At 35.6% G+C, this 23,330-nt stretch overlaps 1 protein-coding gene across 9 annotated transcripts in view; it reads left to right on the top strand.

Moving 5' to 3' along the window:
- Positions 1 to 23,330, top strand: part of RUNDC3B (RUN domain containing 3B) — a 170,356-nt gene that overhangs the window by 19,605 nt on the left and 127,421 nt on the right. For all 9 annotated transcript variants that reach the window (XM_086397297.1, XM_086397294.1, XM_086397295.1 and 6 more), the window contains one exon: positions 5,337 to 5,452. In XM_086397297.1, the coding sequence (XP_086253423.1) occupies positions 5,337 to 5,452 (116 nt within the window). Of the gene's footprint in view, positions 1 to 5,336; positions 5,453 to 23,330 lie in introns of those variants that run through there.

The raw sequence follows: 23,330 nt of genomic DNA, 5'->3' as shown, positions 1-23,330 counted from the left end.
AATAAATTTTAAAAATGTTTAAAAAATTGTCTTGTCCTTTTGTTGAAAGATAGTGCTTCAGGTTATTTTTCATGTGCTGCAATCTGCTGTTGTCAGTCTGCTTATGTAGCAATACAAGATGTTAATATGATATCTCAGTCTTAGGTGTTCACAGTTCTGTTTTACAAGCAATTTTCATAGTACACATGGGGAAAATATTTTAAAATATACCTCTCTCTCTCTGTCTCTCATTTTTTTACACTAAGCAAAATTTATAAAGAAAGAAAAAAGTGGTAAACTGTCAAAAGAGACTTTTGAGTTACAGGGTGATTATTCCAGAGAAGAGGGTTGGAACTTTTTTCTTCTGTGTTTCAGTAAAACTTTATAGAAACAGGCAACTGGTTGGTTTTTGCCTGTGGATGATAATCCGAGACTCCTGCTAAACGGGTATGTGGAAAGTTTTTTTCTACTTATAAAGGAGATTTAAATTTTAGGAAAGATGAAGGGGGAAAACGCATGACTGTTGGGAATTCTTAACTGTCATGAGACTTTAAAAGAAAATAAGGTGAATTGCTGATTCAGATAGATTTGGGAGGGGTTTCTGGTATAAAATAAAAGAAATAGGCTTTCCAATGAATAGATACCTGGATGCGGTGCTCATTATCATCCATAGTCACTATTTTACATTTGGGGTGGATTGTATCATGTCTCTTGGCAGCCATCTCCTTGTAGATTATTGATTATAGATACAGAAATGGCAGAGGATAGTTACCTCACCCCTTGGTAAAGGCTACTTGCAGTAATAATATATTATAAGGAATCCTGTAAATTTGGTGTCGTAGTAGTGGAAAGAATTCTCTTACAATTCAGATACTTATGTGACTTTTTAAAATATCACTCATAAATGATTATAGCTATTCTGAACTCCTTTTGGTTTTGAAATGTAATGATTCTATATGCTTTAATGTACTTTGTTTATCTTCAGGTATAATTCCATATAAAGGAATGTAAAAATATAGATAAGAAAATCTGATTTTGTGAAATTAATATTTTTCTGATGCATGTTTGACAAATAGTTAAGATTATGTAAGCTTGTTTTAAAGAGATGGAAATATATTTCTTTTCTACTTGATTCTTCTCTGTGTATGTGAATACGTCTTTGTATATTACTAATACAGGGCCTTTAAATATTAAAGATGAATTTCTACTTTTAATAGTTACTTTTCTAATAAAGAGTGAGATATTTCATGAAGTCATTTTGGGGGGACCTGCAACGAGATTCTTTTTTTTTTTTTTTATTGAGTATAGTTGATTTATAATATCTTGTTAAAGTGTACAGCACAGTGATCCAGATATATGGATTAGATATTCCTTTTCAGATTCTTTTCCCTTATAGATTATTGCAAAATATTGAGTATAGTTCCCTGTGCTCTATAGTAGGTCCCTGTTGGTGATCTGTTTTATATATAGTAGTATGTATCTATTAATCCCAAACTCTTAATTTATCACTTCCCCATCTTTCCCCTTTAGTAACTTGTTTGTTTTCTATGTCTCTGAGTCTCTTTCTGTTTTGCAAATAAGTTCATTTGTATCATTCTTTTAAAAATTGCACATATCAATGGTATGATACTTGTCTTTCTGTCTGGCTTACTTCACTGAGTATGATAATCTCTAGATCCATCCATATTACTGCAGATAGCATTATTTCATTCTTTTCTATGGCTGAGTAATATTCCATTGTATATATGTACCACATTTTCTTTATCCATTCATCTGTTGAGGGACATTTACTTGCTTCCATATCTTGGCTATTGTAAATAGTGCTTCTATGGGCATGAAGATGCATGTATCTTTTCAAATTATGTTTTCTGAGGATATATGCTCAGGAGTGGGATTGCTGGATCATATAGTAACTCTGTTTTTAGTTTTTTCTGGAAAAGCTGTTTTATTTTTGATTTTGTTGTCACATTTTTTTGCCTTTGATTATTTGTTGTTACTGTTATGTTAGAAACCTGTTTACTGTGGAAGGAATTAATTTAAATGGGTGTAGTGAAGATTTTTTTTAAAATGTAGTTTTGGTAAACATCTTTCTTGATATGTTTCCAAAGGGAAAAAGGTAGTTCCTGCTTTCTTAAATTTGATGGTTTTAGTCACACTCATTTTTAAAATTTCTGAACTAACAAAATTTTATTTGAACATTGAAGGTAGGAAAGAGAATCTTTTAAGACAGACATTTCAAAAAACAGGATTTAATTAAAAGACCCTTTTATGTAAATTTTTTTACTTTTTAATTCTTATGTGAAAGCTGTTACTTAGACTTGATTTGGTATTTTTAGACATTCATCAAATTGTCATTTCATTATTTTAAAATCAGTACTCTTTGGGAAATAGATGACTAATATTAATGTCATCATTATCAGGAAATAGCTCAGCATCTGTGTGATATTTTTTAGATGTACTGAAATTCTTTTTACAGGTTTGGTTTTTATAACATGTCTTAGTTACTGGATTATGGAGGAAAAGATTCTCACTATTCTGGCATAATGGAGCTAGCTGCATAATTCTGGAGAAGTAAATGCTGAATGGGAAGACTTGGCTAGCTAGAAGTAAAAGCATGGACTCTAAAGAACTAATTTGCCTTCTGAAGTTTTGATTTGTGTTGACAGGAGGAGAGCAGGCTATAAATGATGAAGCAATGCTGGAAAACAGTAATTTCTTCATTTTAACCTTGTTATAATAGAAATTATTTGAAATGCTTTCTCAGCCTTAAAATATCTTCATGCTTGAAAATAACAGAAAATGTGTCTAATGATATGCTTTAGGATATTTACGCTTTGCTTTTGTTTTGGTTTTTAGTCACATGTTGACTTACAAGTAATCTGATGCTCTGAGGTTCACCATTTTAGATTTGTGTCATGCACATAATGTCTTCTGTAGGAGATAATCTACTAAAACAACATGATAGATTCATATTTTATTGACTATTGATTGCTCTGTACAGGGCTCTTGATGCTACAAAAATATATATGTTACTCTCCATGACTTTTCCTTCCTATCACTTTTACAAAGAGCATTTGTTAGGTAGTTTTATGTTATTCCTGGAGGACAGTAGTGGCTGAAATCTTACAAGGCTGTTACAGGTGGAAATTGAGTTCTAGCTCTTTTTGGTGAAATAAGCACTCTGTTATCTTTAAATATCATTTTCAGTTCATTTTACCTGTGTGCTTACTATTTTAAATGCTATACTTTTTTGAAATTGAGGTAGGTTACTGCTACCTTGAATGTGATTACAGAGTTAGATATTCCATTCTGTTCTATTAAAGATTAGAGAGAAACATTCAGAAGTTTCCTTCTTTTCAGGTCAAAGATGGAGGTGGAGACTATATGGCTTTTGTTTATTCATTTTAGGAACACTTAGCATTTCTTTCTCTTATGAAATAAGAACATTAAACTTTTTGTTATTGTTAAAAGTTTGCTGAAGATTGACAGCACTTTTCTAGTGTATTGTCAATGAAAAGGGCAGAGGAAACAAAAGTGGCTTTCAAGTCCCTGCTTTAATTTGATTTTGGTTTACTTTGTTTTTATTTCTTTTGGTATTCATGCATTACAGGTAGTATTTATCTAACTTGTCTATTAGATACAAGAGACAAACTTCCATTAATTACTTCATAGTTACTTTTTGTCTGTGCTTTTTACATAGTTGCTCCTCCATGGAGCTCCAGTTGCTGTAAATAGTACTATGCTGCTGCTACTGCTGCTAAGTCATTTCAGTCGTGTCCCACTCTGTGTGACCCCATAGACAGCAGCCCACCAGGCCCCGCCGTCCCTGGGCCTCCCGGAGTTTACCCAGACTCATGTCCATCGAGTCGGTGATGCCATCCAGCCATCTCATCCTCTGTTATCCCCTTCTCCTCTTGCCCCCAATCCCTCCCAGCATCAGAGTCTTTTCCAATGAGTCAACTCTTTGCATGAGGTGGCCAAAGTACTGGAGTTTCAGCTTCAACATCAGTCCTTCCAATGAACACCCAGGACTGATCTCCTTTAGGACAGACTGGTTGGACCTCCTTGCAGTCCAAGGGACTCTCAAGAGTCTTCTCCAAAACCACAGTTCAAAAGCATCAATTCTTCGGCGCTCAACTTTCTTCATACTAATATTTTAAGTTATACGATGAGAAGAAAGTAAACACTTTTCAAACTGTTCTAGATATGTTTTTTTTTTTTAACAAAGAAGACCCCTTAATTCTCAATATTGCTCATGTTTTAAATTACAGTGTACTAAATAATATTTGACTGTTTCTTCCATTTCCCTGTGCATTATAGCCAGCAGAGAGTTTTTAATGTTTTGATAAAAATTTGTGAAGGGAAGAGAATAATTGTAATTCTTTCTATTGATTATTGTGATCACACTGCATGATTTCAGTTTGCACAGTCTATTTTCATATGCAAAGGGAGGACTGCCTTTATTTAACTCACATAAACAAATATCTTTATGTTTTCCTTTATACTTATGTGTTGTATTTTATATCCTGGTTGAATGAGCATTGCCAGTAAGCCTAAAAACTAAGGAACAGTTTGTACTCCTTTATCTCCCGCGCGCACGCGTGTGTGGGTGAGTGTGTGTGCGCTCATGGCTACAGTCCATGGGGGCACAAAAAGTCGGACACAACTGAGTGATTCACTCACTTTCACTTTAAGATAGAGATATACAACACAAGTAATAGCAGTAAGACAAGTTGTAATCATCTCTTAAAGGAGATACAAACAAGATGCTACTTTGAGCTAGGAATATGTAGAGGATAATTCTTCATTGAGAAGATGGCGTTTAAGCTGAGTCTTGGGAAATGCATTGGTTTTGGCAGTCAGAAATAGAGACAAAGAGCATTCTGAAGAGAAGGAAAAATACAGTGTACTTTACAGAGTTATAAGTTTTCCTGTTGTAGTTCATAAAAACTTGAGATCTACACTTCATGAATACTCAAATCCTATCTTAATTGATTTTTTTCTCCAAAACTCTTAAAAACATTTTGGTTTGATGCTTAAACTCTTATAAGTTGTATTATGGCTCTGGACTTAATAATTTAGGTCATTTTGTTTATTCTGATTTTAATGACTCTGAGGACAGCGGACTATTTCTAAGTCTTAATGCAGTCACAGATAGTAAATATATAAGTCAAAAAGGCTGATATTTCTGTAAATTTTCTGTGTACAGAGTGAATTTGAGTAAATGGAGTTTTCAGAGCATATAATCTTTTAAAACATTTCTGTAATATTTCTCTAGATTGCTTTCCTCCCATTTTTCTTACTCAGTGAATGAATCATGTTTACTTAAAAGCAATAATAATTTTTTTCCCCCATAGGTTTTCTGTGAAGACCCTGATTGATCGGTCCTGCTTTGAGACAATTGATGATTCTTCTCCTGAATTTAACAACTTTGCAGCCATTTTGGAACAGATTCTAAGTCACCGACTGAAAGGTAATAGCGCTAATGTATTACTTATTCTTCCAACAGTTCTGTTATTAACAAGCTTGAGATTTTAGAAATTATACGGTTTAGTGTGATTTAGACTGCAGCATCTTGAGAAACAAAAAACTGATTTTAGAACACCTAATCTTTTGGCTATGTCCCTAGTAAAGAATCTATTCTTGAATTTATACCCATTTCCAGGATGCATTAAAAGTGTTGAATATTAATTGCCACATACAAGAAGCAGATTCACTTTCTATATGTAATTAAAATAAAAGCTTAAATTAAAAGGTAACTCATCTTCAAAGATTACTAGTTGGTATTTTAATCAGTTTACAGAGGAGCACCAGGCGTTGTTTGCTTTATCTTTTCTTTATTAAATTTCAAAATCTTTGGAAATTTTTTAGCAGTAAGTAGATTAAAAAAGAGCTATGTAAAAGAGATGCTGGACTTAAAAATCGGTAAATGTATTTATGTCAGAAACATAAATCTCTTAAAATTTAAAAGAAAAAATGAAAACTGTGTTCCTTCAGACATATGATACTTTTAAATTAAAAATATACATCTGTATAATATAGCTGATAACATCAAGAAATAGTATGTAGTATATAAATTTTAGTAGTAATAAATGATAACTCTATCACATTAATTCAGTTGCCTACTTTCCCTAAAGGAAATTTGATCATTAGATGTTTTCACTTAAGTTTTTATTATCTTTATGATCTTAATGGTATAGTAATTTCAAATAAGTAATGTTTTGGTGATATAATTTATGAGCATCTCAAATTTAATCTGAAAGTTAATTCTGTTTTTTGCTTTTTAGTGCTGAAAGCATCAATTTTTACTATAATTGTTTAAATCAGTTGAGCAGTGCTGTAGGCTTATGATAAATGGTTGAATTTAATTAAATGTTAAATGGGGTAACAAAATCTGAATTCATTCAGCCCTTTGCATCTTAAAATGGGATCCGTAAAAATCACTGGTGCTTTTCTGTTAAAGTTCATTGTTCTGTATATTTAAAGGTTTATTTATTTTTCTTAGTTTTGCTATTTGATATTTTCTAAATTTTCCATGTTACCCTTTATGAGAAAATAAGTTTTTATGAAAGCAAAGTGTCTGAAAATATTTTGAAATATTTTCATAGTTACTATATTGTGTTATCATTTTTAAAACTTTATATGTAAATTTACAAATAATATTTAAAACATGTGAAATGCAGTGATGTTTGAGGTATCTTAATGTTCCACAAAGGTTTTATCATAAGACCTCAATTCCCTTGATTTGGTATACCATTTAGCATTTAATTTGTTCACAAAATACATAAACTACAAAGAAAACAAACCATGTTGATCTAGCCATGCTGAGTGATGGGGTAGACTCACTACTATATAAGTGGCACATCTCTCTGCCATTTTATGAATCATTTCTCAGCAAAATACACCTTGTAGACCTTTAGACTGACTTCTTCACCATAAATGTTATTTCTATAGAAGCCAGTGGACTGCTGTGTTGAGAATACAATCTCTAGTTATTTTATGGATAAGAATTCCACTAGAATGACAGTAAGAATGATGATTCTGAAATCTGTGAATTTTTTAAGCTTGGTAAGATTAATAATTTAAAACATGCTTTTAAAAAAGTTCCTGTAGATCAACTATGGTGGTCACTGTTGTTAGTATGGATATGAATCATGAAATGATCTGTAACTTTCATGATGAGGTAGTTTATTAAAGATTCAGGTGTCTAGAAAGTTTCATATAGTATTGCCCATTTTTTGCTATTCTAATATGTAGCAAACTGCCTTTAGTTTTGCAAAAGTTATATAATTATTTTGATAATATAGTGTGTTCACTTATAATTTAGTTAATGTAACAACTAATTTTTTCTATTCTTTCCTTGATAGAAGAAGTTTAAAATGTATAATTTCCTGGGTTTACAAGGCTTACTTTTCTGTAGCTACTTTTAATTTTTTTAATAAAAAGGCATTTAGTTTATCAGTTTTTTTCAGAGGAAAAACAAAAACTCACCCCAGGCCCACTATAGGCTGTACTGACACAGGTAGCAAAGGGAGCATCATTCATTCTAACAGCCCATTATAAACAAAAGAACAAGACTTTTAAAATCACATATATTAATGTCGTCTGCAGTAATGCTGTAATGAGATGATGATCTTACTTTTCTGGAATATAGCTGTGAGCTAAGAATTGATCACAGAATGGAAAGTTCAAAGGAGCCTTAGTTCGTCTTCACTTCAGTCATTTTTTAACTTTTGCTCTAAAGCATAATCCTTTTCTCCAGCTCACTTCCACCTCCCTTAATAAAAGTCACTGCAGATGCTGGATATGTAAGTGGAAGGTCTTGTTGAAGCTGGGTGGGAATATCAGGCATTTTTCCAGCTCAGCAGCAATCACACCCCACCTCCACAGTACCACTTCAGGCAGCACCATTAATCATAGCTTAAAAATCACTAGTCTGTCTCCTACTGAAGCAATCCACCAAGCGATATTTCCAGCTGGTGGACATACGGTCTTCATTTGAATACTTCTGATATCAGGGAACAAAGGATAGTACAGCAGCCTTATTCATTATTTTTTGGGCAGTTCAGATTGTTAGAAAATTCTGATGTATAATATAAGAAGTCAGCTTAGGTGACCGTGCTCTGCTGCCTCTTTTTAAAATTGCGAGCCTAATACATATTAAAAGTTGCTATTATGTAATCCTTTTTCCTTAGTTCCCCTTTTCTTTCTTCAGGTGAAGTATCTCTAGTTCTTTCAGTCTTCTGGAACCACTATAGTCTCATTCTTCGGGTTTATCAGTGGTTTACTGGACCTTAAAATCTGGTACTCAGAGCTGAGTAAAGTGCTTCAGATAGGCTAACTTCTGTGTTGGCTGGAGTTTGAAATTACAGTGACTTTCTGATTCCCACATCACACTTTTGTTTGTGTTTAAGTAAAGGCCAAGTAAAATCCCAAAGCTTCTAAAAGCTAAACTGTTGCTTGTCTTACATTTTAGATTCTCTAAATCAGTTGCTAGAAATCAAATTTGATAGGGACAAATGAAGTATTATTTTCCTAATCATTCTCATTTATTTTTTAAAAATATTTATTTATTTGGCTGTACCAGGTCTTAGCTGCCATATGAAAGTATGAAAGTGTTAGTTGCTTAGTCATGTCCGACTCTTTGTGACCCGCCAGGCTCCTCTGTCCGCGGGATTCTCCAGGCAAGAATATTGGAGTGGGTTGCCATGCCGTCCTCTAGGGGATCTTCCCCACCCAGGGATCGAACCCAGGTCTCTGGCATTGCAGGCGGATTCTTTACTGTCTGAGCCATCAGGGGAGCCATTTGCCTTTTGCGAGATCTTTCAGTTGTGGCATGTGGGATTTTAGTTGTGGCATGCAAACTCTGAGTTGCAGCATGTGATATCTAGTTCCTTGACCAGGGGTGGACCCTGGCTTCCCTGCATTGGGAGTCTTAGCCCGTGGGCCCACCAGGAAAGTCCCCTTCATCATTCATTCTAGAGATAGATGAAGTGGCTATAAAAATAAAATTTTGGAGGATTTCTACTTTCAGGAAGATAAAGTGGACATACTTTCCCCTACTTCTCCCATTAAACTCTAGACCTATAAAACACAAGACTCAGAAAGGTAGGGAGAAGAAGGCTAAGGCCTTTGGTTCCTTAAGAATGGCATAGTGGCAGGTCTCTTGGATTCTCTGCTTGCTTTATATCCAACACTGAGTACTGGATAAGCCAGTAGCCTGCGGGCATCAACAGGAGGATGCCCATACACACACAGTCTGACAAAGATCTGCTGTCTCTAGCTAAAAGACCAGGAGTAGAAGGAATAGAACACCCTGGCAAGATAGGAGACTTTTTAGACACAGTCTACTCCATTTTAGCCAAATACTACAGAAAAACTGGCATTACCCCAACCCAGACCTGAAGAGGCTGAGTGGAGAACTTAGAATTCCATCCTCATGAGAACAGAGTATCTCAGCAGCACCACAGTGTGGTATCAGAGAAGACCAAGCAGAGAGCTGGCACTTCTTCCCTCCTCACTGGTTGTGAGCCTTGTCTTCTCACCTGTTCCCATACCGTGTTCATAGAGAGCCTGGATTTTGATCCCTTGTGTCGTGAAGTCACTTAGTCGTGTCCGACTCTTTGTGACCCCATGGACTGTAGCCCACCAGGCTCCTCCATCCATGGAATTTTCTAGGCAAGAGTGTTGGAGTGGGTTGCCATGGATTTTGATCCCTACCCAGCAGCAATGAGGTGTATTAGAGAGTTATGTCTTTGGACCATCACCCAGCAGTGATGAGGCTGCTCCCAGTGCATTGTCAGCCAGCCTATACTCCCACCTCCACCCCAGCGTAATGAGGACTCCTCCCTGAAATGTCAGTGAAGGCCCCCAGGAAGCTTGAACCTCTCCCTCTACATGTCAGTAATAAAGTGTGGTGCCTTCCACCCCGTGACCTTCCCCTGCTGGAGCAGTGTCACAGAAAGCCAGTTAAAACAGAAGGTTTAAATAAGATCCATAGTCTCATAACACAGTATGAACATATCCAGGTTTCATTCAAAGATGGCTTTTCATACCAAGAACCAGGAAGATGTGTAACAAAAGGCAATAGATGTCAACACTGAGATGATAAAAGGTGTTAGAATTACTGATACAGATCACAAATCAGTCATGACAAAAGTGCTTCACTGAGCAATTACAAACATTCTTGAAACAAGTGAAAAAATAGAAAAACACTGCAAAGAAATAGAAGATAAAAAGAAGAAACAAGTTGAAATTTTGATACAGAAAAGTACAAAACCAAAATGAAAAGTTCTATGGTTAGGCTCAGTAGGAAAGTGAAGGGAGAAGAGGAAAGACTCAGTGAACTGGAAGACAAAGCAATCGAAACTTCCTAATTAAATGACAGAGACTCAAAATAATCTAAAATTAGAAAGAAGATACTTAAACAAAAAGCCTCATGAATCTGTGGGATCATAACAAAAGGTCTAAAATTCTTGCCATCAGAGTCCTTGAAGGAGAGAAAGAGGACAAGACTGAAAATGTACTCAAAGAAATAATGACTGAAAATTTCTGAAATTTGGCAAAAGATGTAAACATAGACTCAAGAAAGTTTCCTTTTATTTTGTACTTTTCTGTTTGTTTCCTCTGCTTTTGATTTCTCTTTTTCCTATTTCCTGTGAATTGTTTCAAAACTTTTTAGAATTCCATCTTTATTAATCGATAGTGTTTTTGAGTGTATCTCTTTGTGTGTGTGTGTGTATATATAGTAGTGATTGCTCTAGGTATTATATATATGTAACTTGTCACGGTCTGTTGGTATCATCATTTTCCAATCTGAAACTTAAAAACTTTACCTTTCTTCATGAGCATTACTCTCCTCTATTTATAAATTATTTTAGCTGTTTCTTGTACATACATTTAGAACCACATTAGACAGTGTTACAATGTTTCTTTCCACCATCAAATTTAATTGAGAAAATTTGAGAGGAGAAAGCAAGTCTGTTTTTCAGGTTACAGAGGGACTTAACTGCTGTGTCATTTCTTGAGTTCCAAGGTCCCTAGTCGGTCCTTTTTTAAAATTCTCCACCTTCAGAATCTTCTTTGCTTTGTTTTATACATAATGTCAGGGTTTAGGGTTGTATTTAGCAGGGAAGAGCATCTACTTTATGTTTCTGGAACCAGTAGTCTTTAATTTTTTAATGTGAATAATTGCATCAGTAGTTTTTCTAATGTTTATTCATCCATATATCCTTGGGAACAATCTAATTTGGACCTCATGTATTATTTTAATATACTTTGTAAGATTTAGGATTTTTCTTTTTTTCCTTTTTGGCTCTGCTGATTCTCAGTTGCTGTGCGGGCTTTTCTCTAGTTGTGGCAAGCAGGGGCTATTGTTTAGTTGCGGTGCGTGGGCTTCTCATTGCAGTGGCTTCTCGTGGGCTCCAGGGTGCAGGCTTCAGTAGCTGTGGCACGTGGGCTCAGTACTCATGGCTCCTGGCCTCGGGAGCACACGCTCAGTAGTTGTGGTACACAGGCTTAGTTGCTCTGCGGCATGTGGAATCTTCGCACACCAGGGATCGAACCTGTGTCTCCTGCACTGGCAGGCAGATTCTTTACCACTGAGCCACCAGGGCAGCCCTAGTGGTAAGCTTTGATTCTGAGTTTATGAGCAAAATTTATCATTTTTCTGTTTGATACTTGGTACTTTTTTTGTTATCAAGATTATATATACCTCATTAAATACATGAAGGTGTTTTATCTTTTATTATCCTTGTAAGAATTTTGCATAATCTTGAAATAATCTATTAGGGAGAATTTGCCAGTAGAAACTCTGGGTCGAGTGGGGCAGGGACAAGACAGTGTGCATACACAAATGCAGTTTAATGGCTAATTTACTTGCTTAATGCTTATCAGTCTAGTTAGGTTGTTGATTTCTATATTCTTTTCTACAGTTGTCAGTTTCCTCTATATCCTCTTAATTATTTAACCTCTAGTTAGTTGCCATTTTTCCTTTCATTGTGACGCACTTAAAATAGATGAATTCAACTGAATGGTTTAAAAAAAGTCAAAGCTCACCGAAGAGATCTAAAGATAAGTCACATGTTCATCCTTATGGCATTGTTAAAAGCTAAGATTCTTTTTTTCAAAAAAACCTTCTCCCTGTCTTCATCGTTTACCAGCCATCTACCTCCTCTGAAGGATATGGTATACAGTTGTTCCTAGATATCCTTGGAGGATTGGTTCTGAGGACCTCCTGGATACCAAAATCAGCAGATGCCCAAGTCCCTCATATAAAATGGCATAGTATTTACATATAACCTACACACACCCTCCCGTGTAGTTTGAATCTTCTGTAGATTACTTATGATGCCTAATACAGTGTAAATGCTATGCAGATAGTTGTCAGTTCTGTTCAATCGCTCAGTCGTGTCCGACTCTGCGACCCCATGAATTGCAGCACGCCAGGCCTCCCTGTCCAATTCCCAGAGTTCACTCAAACTCATGTCCATCGAGTTTGTGATGCCATCTTGCCATCTCATCCTCTGTCGTCCCCTTCTCCTCCTGCCCCCAATCACTCCCAGCATCAGAGTCTTTTCCAATGAGTCAGCTCTTCGCATGAGGTGGCCAAAGTATTGGAGTTTCAGCTTTAGCATCATTCCTTCCAAAGAAATCCCAGGGCTGATCTCCTTCAGAATGGACTGGTTGGATCTCCTTGCAGTCCAAGGGACTCTCAAGAGTCTTCTCCAACACCACAGTTCAAAGCATAAATCCTTCGGTGCTCAGCCTTCTTCACAGTCCAACTCTCACATCCATACATGACCACAGGAAAATCCATAGCCTTGACTAGACGGACCTTTGTCGGCAAAGCAATGTCTCTGCTTTTGAATATGCTATCTAGGTTGGTCATAACTTCCCTTCAAAGGAGTAAGCGTCTTTTAATTTCATGGCTGCAGTCACCATCTGCAGTGATTTTGGAGCCCAGAAAAATAAAGTCCGACACTGTTTCCACTGTTTCCCCATGTATTTCCCATGAAGTGAAGGGACCGGATGCCATGATCTTCGTTTTCTGAATGTTGAGCTTTAAGCCAACTTTTTCACTCTCCACTTTCACTTTCATCAAGATAGTTGTCAGCACCTGGTAAATTCAAATTTTGCTTTTTGGAAATTTCTGGAATTAAATTTTTTTTTTTTCCCATCCACGGTTTGTTGAATCCATGGATACAGAGCGCCACCTGCATTTAATTCAGATTGCTTTTAAAGAATAAACAAAAGCTCTGTTAGTGACTACCTGGTATTATTTCTACACAGATGTCCCCTTTTATACCACTAATATTGATTATTAGTTTTTTTCTTTTTTTTTTATGAGCACTATTGCCAGAGATTTGTTAATTTTATGTCTTTCAAATAGACTAATAAAACAAATAACTTTGTTTTTGCCTATGTTGATTTTTAACCTTCTCTCCAAATGCTGCTTTGGCTACATTTAGAAGTTTGGATATGTTTTCTTTTCACTAATATTCATTTTCAGGTAATTTTTACTTTTTATTATTTCTTCTTTAGCATCTGTGTTATTTGGAAGTTTATTTTTAATGTTTCTGAAAATAGCTTTTACATTTTCACTCTTATTTCTATGTTAATTGACTTCTGATTAGAGAATTTGGTCTGGATGGCAGATACTTTTGAAATTTATAAGATTTGCTTAATGGCTTAGTGTATGATTAGTTTCCATAAATGTTGTATTATTAGATTCAATAAATGTTCTGTATTGAGAAGAATTTGTATTTTCCAGTTCTTGATTATGTTTTTCAAATACTAGTCACATTTTTGTCAGTTTGATCTATTAATAACAAGTTTTAAAGTATTATCCTGATGAATTTATTAAGTTATTCTTATAGATATGTCTATTTTTGCTTTCTGTATTTTGAGTCTATGTTGATGCATTCAGTTTTAGGGTTTTTATAGAGTCTCTTATTTTCTGTGTTTGCCATGTTTAAAAGTGTATTTATTATATTTTATCTAGTATTTCTACTTTTGTGTTCGGAGGAGAGAAGATTTTCCTTAATTCCTGCTTTCCATTCCAAGGACAAAGTTTTGCTGTCTCTAGAGAGAGTTCCAAACTTTTCTCTTCTCTTCTTCTTTGAAAGTTATCGTTACCCTTTGTTGTTGATTTGAGTGAGCAGTTAAACTTAATGGTCAAAGTGTGTGATGTGATGTAAACAAGTCTGGCACCAGTAGGAGGTATTCATTAGTTCCTCTTAGATAGTTTCTATTGTCATGTAATTAAAAAATACTCAAATCTCTAGAAGAGTCAAAAATGGCAAGACTTCCTCTGTTGGCAGGGGTCAAGAAAAAACTTCTGAAAGAGATTTCATTTGAGACGTCTAGGTCAAGATGCAGGCATTTGAATATAAGGAATAAATCATAGGTAGCATGGAGAGAGGAAATGAGTTATGTCCAGGAAATACTGAGGAGTTTCTTTGGCTTTGCCCAGATAAATTCTGTATGTAGAAGGGCAAAATAAGGGTAGAAAGATAAGTTGGGATTACTTTTTGAACCACTTTGAATTACCTGAAGTTTACAAAGTTGGACAAAATAGTGTAAGAAGTTATTCAAAGTGTTTCAGAAGAATATATCAGAATCAAAACATTAATCTGGAAACAATATCTAGACACTTTGAGAGTTAGGAGAGCTTAGCGGTAGGGAGTCAGAAATGTTTGTTAAGATAAGTCTGGTTGAAAGGTAATGAGAGTCTGAACTGGATGACAGAGGGAATTGAAATGAAAACACAGAGGTACTGTGCAAGCAGAATCTATAGGACTGGAGAATTGACTGGTGGTCCAGGGCTTAGGACATCGTGCTTTCACTGCCACTGTCCTGGGTTTGATCTGTGGTTGGGGAACTAAGATCCCACAAGCCGTGTGTCATGGTAGGGGAAAAAGGGATATATATATATATATATATATATATATATAGAACTTGAGCGTTGCTTATGTGTAGTAATGAGACTGGAGAGTTGAAAAGATGGTTTTCAATTAAAGATGAGTAAGAAACAGTGGTGCCAGTACTCTGTAATGACCTATATGGGAAAGGAATCTAAAAGAGTGTGGCTCTGTGTATAACTGATTAACTTTGCTGGACAAACAGAAACTAACACAACATTGTAAATCAACTATATGCCAATAAAACTTCTTAAAAATGAAAAATACTCAGGGGTGTGTGTGTGTGTATATATATATCTGGATATTATATCACACATAATAATATATAATCACTGTTATTTAATAAATTCATATTTAGGTAATACAGTATATCATATATTATGTATATATTTTTAAGTTTAGATCTCCCTTTTTCCAAGTTTCCCCTTTTTTTACACATAAATTCACCCATTTGCATCCTGTAGCCCTGGTTTTTAAATACATTTTTGGTCCTGTAGATACAAAGTTTATTTTCTACTTGGCAGTGAAGTCTGTTCTTGGTTATTACTCATTGAAACTATTAACGGCATTATTTCATTCTTTGACCGAGTAATATTTCATTGTATATGTACCACATCTGCTTTATCCATTCGTCTGTCAGTGGATATTAGGTTGCTTCCATGTCTTGGCCATTGTAAATAGTGCTGCAGTGAACATTGGGGTGCATATATCTTTTGGAAGTATGGTTTTCTCCAGATTTGTGGGAAAAAGTGCAATTGCTGGATCATATGGTAGTTCTATATTTCATTCTTTTAAGGAACCTCCATAGTGTTCTCCAGTTGACCAGTTGTACCAGTTTATGTTCCTGCCAACAGTGCAGGAGGGTTCCTTTTTCTCCACACCCTCTCCAGCATTATTATTTGTATACTTTTTGTTGTTAGCCATTCTGACTGGTATGAGGTTATCATTGTAGTTTTGATTTGCATTTCTCTAATAATTAGTGATGTTGAGGATCTTTTCCTGTGCTTTTGGCCATCTATATGTCCTCTTTGGAGAAATGTCTGTTTAGATCTTCCTCCTATTTTTTGGTTGAGTTGTTTATTTTTTTATATTGAGCTGCATGAGCTGTTTGTGTATTTTGGAGATTAATCCATTGTTGGTCTCTTTGTTTGCAAATATTTTCTCCCATTTTGTGAAAATGGTTTCATTTTGTTTACACTTTCTTTTTTGTGCAAAAACTTTTAAGTTTAAATGGGTCCCATTTGTTAATTTTTGTTTTTATTACTTTAGGAGGTGGATCCAAAAAGATATTGTTCCAGTTTATGTTATAGTGTGTTCTGCCTGTTTTCCTCTAAGAGGTTTATAGTGTCTGGATCTTATATTTAGGTATTTGACCCATTTTGAGTTTATTTTTATGTATGATGTTAAAGAATGTTCTAGTTTTATTCTTTTACATGCTGTCCAGTTTTCCCAGCACCACTTATTATAGACTGTCTTTTCTCCATGATTTTATTCTTGACTTGTTTGTCTTATTAGCTGGCCATGGTGCATAGGTTTATCTCTCCACTTTCTGTTGTGTTCCATTAATCTATCTATCTGCTTTTGTGCCAGTCCCATACTGTTTTGATGACCAAATACTTTGTAGTATACTTTGTAGTATAGTCTGAAGTCAGGGAGCCTGATTCCTCCAGCTCTGTTTTTCTTTCTCAAGATTGTTTTGGCTATTGAGGGTCTTTTGTATTTCCATACAAATTGAAAACTTTTTTTTGTTCTAGTTCTATGAAAAAATACCACTGGTAATTTGATATGAATTGCATTGAATGTCTAGATTGCTTTGGGTAGCATAATTATTTTGACAGTATTTTCATTCTTCCAATCCAAGGACATGGTATATCTTCTGTCTGCTTGTCATCTTTGATTTCTTTCATTAGTGTTTCATAGTTTTATGACTACAGGTCTTTTGCCTCCTTACATAGGTTTATTCCTAGGTATTTTATTCTTTCAGATGGGACAGTAAATGGGATTGTTTCCTTATTTTTCTTTCTGCTGTTTCATTGTTAGTATATAGGAATGCAAGAGATTTCTTTACTAATTTTGTGCCCTGTGACTTTACCAAATTCATTGATGAGCTCTAGTAGTTTGGTGGTGTCTTTAGGGTTTTCTGTGTATATACTATCATATCATCTACAGACAGTGACAGTTTTACTTCTTCTTTCCCAATTTTGATTCCTTTTATTTCATTTTCTTCCTTGATTGCCATGGCTAGGATATCCAAAATTATGTTGAATAAATGTGGTGAGAGTAAACATCCCTTGTCTTGTTCCTGATCTTTGAGGAAATGCTTTTATTTTTTCACCATTGAGAATGTTGTTAGCTGTGGGTTTGTTGTATATGACCTTTGTTTGTTGAGGTAGATTCCCTCTGTACTCACTCTCTAGAGAGTTTTTTGTGTTTTTTTTTTTTTTTTTTTAACATAAATGGGTGTTGAATTTTGCTAAAAGTTTTTTCTGCATCTATTGAGATGATCATATGGTTTTTATTCTTCAGTTTGCTAATGGGGTGTATCACATTGATTGATTTTCATATACTGAAGAATCCTTATTTCCCTAGGATAAATCCCACTTGACCATGGTGTGTGATCCTTTTAATGTATTGTTGGATTTGGTTTGCTAGTACTTCGTTGAGGGTTTTTGCATCTATGTTCATTAGTGATAATTGGCCTATAATTTTCTTTTTTTGTGGTATCTTTGTCTGGTTTTGATATCAGGGTGATGATGACCTCTTAAAATGAGCTTAAGAATGTTCTTTCCTCAGCAGTTTTTGGGAGGAGTTTCAGAAGGATATTGCTATTGTTGCTTTCTTTTGATTTCCATTTGTATGGAATACCTTTTTCTGTCCCCTCACTTTCAGTCTGGATGTGTTCCTAGATCTCTAGTGGGTCTCTTGTAGATAGCATAATATGGATCTGTTTTTGTATCCATTCAGGCAGTCTGTATCTTTTGGTTGGAGCATTTAATCCATTTACATTTAAAGTAATGTTCCTATTGCCATTTTCTTAATTATTTTGGATTTGATTTTGGAGATCTTTTTTCTCTTCCTCTTTTTCTTGGCTTCTCTTCTGATTAAATCCCATGGACAGAGGATCCTGGTGGGCTACAGTCCACAGGGTCACAAGAGTTGAACATGACTTAGCAACTAAACCACCACCACTTGTAAATTATGTATTGCTTTTCCCTTGTTCCCTGTATTTAATTTTTTCAGTTTGATTAATATGTGTCTTGGCGTGTTCCTCCTTGCCTTTATCCTGTATGGGACTCTCTGTACTTTCCCAAATTTGAGGCAGTGTTTCCTTTCTCATGTTAGGCAATTTTTCAGCTATAATCTCTAAAAATATTTTTCTCGGGCCCTCTCTCTCTCTTCTCTTTCAGGGACCCCTATAATGTAAATGTTGGTGTGTTTAATGTCCCAGATATCTCAAAGGTTAGGTTTTACATTGTAATCCTTAATCAGTGACTATAAAAATAGTAAGAGATCTAGAAAAAAACCTAATAGCTAAATTAAAATGGAATACTGAAAATATTCAAATTACCCAAAAGAAGGCAGGGGGGGAAAAAGGCTAAGAGAAATACAGTCAACTGGTAGAACTAACTCCAATTGTATTATTAATTGCATTAAATGTAAATGACCTAGACATACCAATTAAAAGAGATCATTTGGGGAAAAAACTCAACATATAAAATTTTAAAAAACTTTACTATAGTAATACAGATAGTTTAAAAGTAAAAGATATAATAAGATATTCCATGCAGAAACTAATTGAAGGAGAGTTGGAGTGACTGCATTAATATCAGATAATGTGAATTCCAGAACAATGAAAATTGATGTGATTGAATGTGGACATTTACATAATAAAAAGAGAGTCTATTTGTTCAGAAGACATAAAAAATCCTAAGATACGTACAGTTAACATAGCTTCAAAAAGCAAAAGCTGATGGACTGACCAGAGAATTAAAGATAGAAAAATCTACAAGTAGGGACTTCCCTGCTTGTACAGTGGTTAAGACTCCATACTCCCATTACAGGGGGCATGGGTTTGATCCCTAGTCAGGAAAGTAAGGTCTCACATGCCTCACAATGTGGCCAAAAAAAAAAAAAGAGAGAGAGAAATCTACAGTTGTACTTATCAACTACAGTGTGCCTGTGTGGATGCTCAATTGTTCATTTGTGTTTGACTCTTTGCGACCCCACGGACTGTCACCCACCAGGCTCCTCTGTCCGTGGAATTCTCCAGGCAAGAATACTGGGTTGGGTTGCATTTCCTACTCCAGTGGATCTTCCTGGCCCAGGGACTGAAACTTCATCTCTTGAGTCTCCTGCTTTGGCAGGTGGATTCTTTACCAACTGTACCATCTGGAAGCCCCATTAACTACAGCATTCTTATAATAACCAGTAGGTCAGCTAGACAGAATATTAGTAATATAGAAGATCTGAACAGCATAACATAACAGCAATAATATAAAACAGCATAAAATATTACAGCATATAAAGAAAAAATAAAATAGCATATAAAAATATTATAACAGCAATAATATAGAAGATCTGAACCAACTGACTTAATTGGCATTTATAAAACACTCCACCCAACAGCAGTAAGTTGTATGTTCTTTTCAAGGACAAATGGAACATTCGAAAAGATCTTATTCTGAGCCATAACACAGACCTTAACAAATTTAAAAGAATTAAAATCATACAAACTATGTTCTCTGACTCTAACAAAATTAAACCAGAAATTAAGAACAGAAGGATCTGAAAAATCACCAACTGTTTTGGAATTCTAAAAAAATCATAAGTAATTCGTATTTCAAAGAGGAAGTCTTAGGGAAAATTAGACAGTATTTTGAACTGAATGAAAAATTAAATGCATCATACCATTTATGGAATGAAGTTAAAGCAGTGTTAGAGGGATATTTAAGGCATTAAATAAGGAAGCTTGTATTAGAAAAGAAGAAAGGTTTAAAGCCAATAATTCAAGAGTCCACCTGAAGAAACTAAAAAAACAAGAGAAAATTAAACCCAAAGCAGGTAGAAAGATCAAAATAATAAAGATAAAGGCAGAAATTGATGAAATTAAAAACCTAAAAATAATAAATAAAACCAATCACATGAAAGGCTAGTTGTTTTAAAACATTAATACATTTTAATTTTATTAACTCTTGGTCCAGAGTGAGTAAGAAAAAGAGAAGACATAAACTACCAATATCAGGAGTGAAAGTGGGCATATCATTATAGATCCTACATTCAAAGGATAAGTAAATACTATGAACCATTCTTAACATAAATTTGACAGCATGGATGAAATGGATCAATTTCTTCAAAGACAAATCCTAACAAGACTTAACAGAGAAATAGATAACTTGCCTAGTCCTGCATCTATTAAAGAGATTGAATAAGTAGTTGAAAACCTTCCAACGAATGAAACAAATGCTCTCTTTTTATAAGGGCCCTAATCCCATTCATGAGGGCTTATGATGCGATAACCTCCCCTAAGCTCCACTTTCAAACACCATCACACTGGGGATTAGGTTTCAGTGTTGAAGAGACACAGACATTCAGTGTGTAGCCGGGATCTACAGAAGTCTACAGCAGGGTTTCTTAGCCTTAGGATTAGTGAGATTTTGGACCTGATAATTTCTCTAAAACTCAATATTGTTAAGATGTCAGTTCTCTCTACATTGACTATAGATCCAGTGTCCTCTCAAAATGTTAGCAGGCTTATTTGGTAGATATTAAACTGACTCTCTAAATGACTAGATTAGGTAACTAGAATAGGCAAAACAATTTCACAAGGGAAGAACAAAGTTGGATGCTCAAATCTCTGATTTTGAAAACTTTGAGAAAATAGTTATTAAAGGGTGTGTTATTGGTAAATTACAATTTCAATTAAATATTAAAGTAAAATAAATATTAGGACTCCCCTGTAGCTCAAATGCTAAAGAAGCTGCCTGCAATGCAGGAGACCTGGATTCAATCCCTGGATCGAGAAGATCCTCTGGAGAAGGGAATGGCAATCCATTCCTGTATTGTTGCTTGGAGAATCTCATAGACAGAGAAGCCTGGAGGGCTACAGTTCATGGGGTGGCAAAGAGTTGGACAAGACTGAGCGACTAACACTTACTTACACTTATTAGTAAAAGCTTTTATATATACATAAATACGTAAGTTGCTAAGTCGTGTCCAACTCTTTGCGATTCCATGAACTGGCTCCTCTGTGTATCAGATTTCCCAAGGCAAGAATTCTGGAGTGGGTTGCTATTCCCTTCTCAGGGGATCTTCCCAACCCAGCTATTGAACCTGGGTCTCTGGCTTGGTAGACAGATTGTTTACCACTGAGCCGCCTGGGAAGTAGAATGGAGTAGAGTCCAGAAATAGAGGCACACAGATATGGTTGATTGTTTTTTTACTAAGATGAAAAGGCATTTCACTGGTAAATTGATCATCTTTTCCAACAAATGGTGCTAGAACAATGGGATTCAGCTCATTTCAGTCACTCAGTTGTCTCTGACTCTTTGCCACCCCATGGACTGCAGCACACCAGGCTTCCCTGTCCATCTCCAACGCCCAGAGCTTGCTCAAACTCACGTCCATTGAGTCAATGATGCCATCTCATTCTCTATCATCCCCTTCTCCCGCCTTCAATCTTTCCCAGTGTCAGAGTCTTTTCAAATGAGTCAGTTCTTTGCATCAGTTGGCCAAACTATTGGAATTTCAGCTTCAGCATCTGTTCCTTCAAGGAGTATTCAGGACTGATTTCCTTTAGGATTGATAGGTTTGATCTCCTTGCAGTCCAAGGGACTCTCAACAGTCTTCTCCAACACCACAGCTCAAAAGCATCAATTCTTCAGTGCTCAGCTTTCTTTATGGTCCAATTCTCACATCCATACACGACTACTGGAAAAACCATAGCTCTGACTAGATGGACCTTTGTTGGCAAAGTAATGTCTCTGCTTTTTAATATGATGTCTAGGTTGTTCATAGCTTTTCTTTCTAGGAGCAAGCATCTTTTAATTTCACGGCTTCAGTCACCATCTGCAGTGATTTTGGAGCCCCCAGAAATAAACTCTGCACTGTTTCCATTGTTTTCCCTTCTGTGTGCTATGAAGTGATGGGACCGGATTCCATGATCTTCGTATTTTGCATGTTGAGTTTTAAGCCAACTTTTTCACTCTCCTCTTTCACTTTCATCAAGAGACTCTTTACTTCTTCGCTTTCTGCCATAAGGGTGGCATCATCTGCATATCTGAGGTTATTGATATTTCTCCCGGCAATCTTGATTCCAGCTGTGCTTCATCCAGCCTGACATTTCACATGATGTTCTCTGCATATAAATTAAATAAGCAGGGTGATAATATACATAATATATATGATAATATACAGATATATATACTCCTTTCCTGATTTGGTACCAGTCTGTTGTTCCATGTCCAGTTCTAACTGTTGCTTCTTGACCTGCATACAGAATTCTCAGGAGGCAGGTCAGGTGGTCTGGTATTCCCATCTCTTGAAGAATTTTCCACAGTTTATTGTGATCCACACAGTCAAAGGCTTTGGCATAGTCAATAAAGCAGAAGTAGATGCTTTGATGGAACTCTCTTGCTTTTTTGATAATCCAACGGATGTTGGCAATTTGATCTCTGGTTCCTCTGCCTTTTCTAAATTCAGCTTGAACATCTGGAAGTTCACAGTTCATGTACTGTTGAAGCCTGGCTTGTAGAATTTTGAGCATTACTTTACTAGCGTGTGAGATGAGTGCAATTGTACGGTAGTTTGAGCATTCTTTGGCATTGCCTTTCTTTGGGATTGGAATGAAAACTGACCTTTTTCAGCCCTGTGGCCACTGCTAAGTTTTCCAAATTTGCTAACATATTGAGTGCAGCACTTTCACAGCATCATCTTTCAGGATTTGGAATAGCTCAACTGGAATTCCATCACCTCCACTAGCTTTGTTTGTAGTGATTCTTCCTAAGGCCCACTTGACTTCACATTCCAGGATGACTGGCTGTAGGTGAGTGATCACACCATCATGGTTATCTGGGTTAGGAAGACCTTTTTTGTATAGCTCTTTTGTGTATTCTTGCCACCTCTTCTTAATATCTTCCACTTCTGTTAGGTCCATAACATTTCTGTCTTTATTGTGCCCATCTTTACATGAAATGTTCCCTTGGTATCTCTGATTTTCTTGAGGAGATCTCTAGTCTTTCCCATTCTGTTGTTTTCTTCTATTTCTTTGCACTGATCACTGAGGAAGGCTTTCTTACCTCTCCTTGCTATTCTTTGGAACTCTGCATTCAAATGGGTATATCTTTCCTTTTCTCCTTTGCCTTTCACTTCTCTTCTTTTCTCAGCTATTTGTAAGGCCTCCCCAGATGGCCATTTTGCTTTTTTGCATTTCTT

Source organism: Bos grunniens, chromosome 4 (assembly GCF_055505025.1).
Source record: "Bos grunniens cultivar Pamir isolate PY7600 chromosome 4, Bosgru_T2T1.0, whole genome shotgun sequence".
NCBI lineage: Eukaryota > Metazoa > Chordata > Mammalia > Artiodactyla > Bovidae > Bos > Bos grunniens.
Note: the sequence above shows the minus strand (reverse complement) of the source record. Positions and strands in the feature narration are given on the sequence as shown.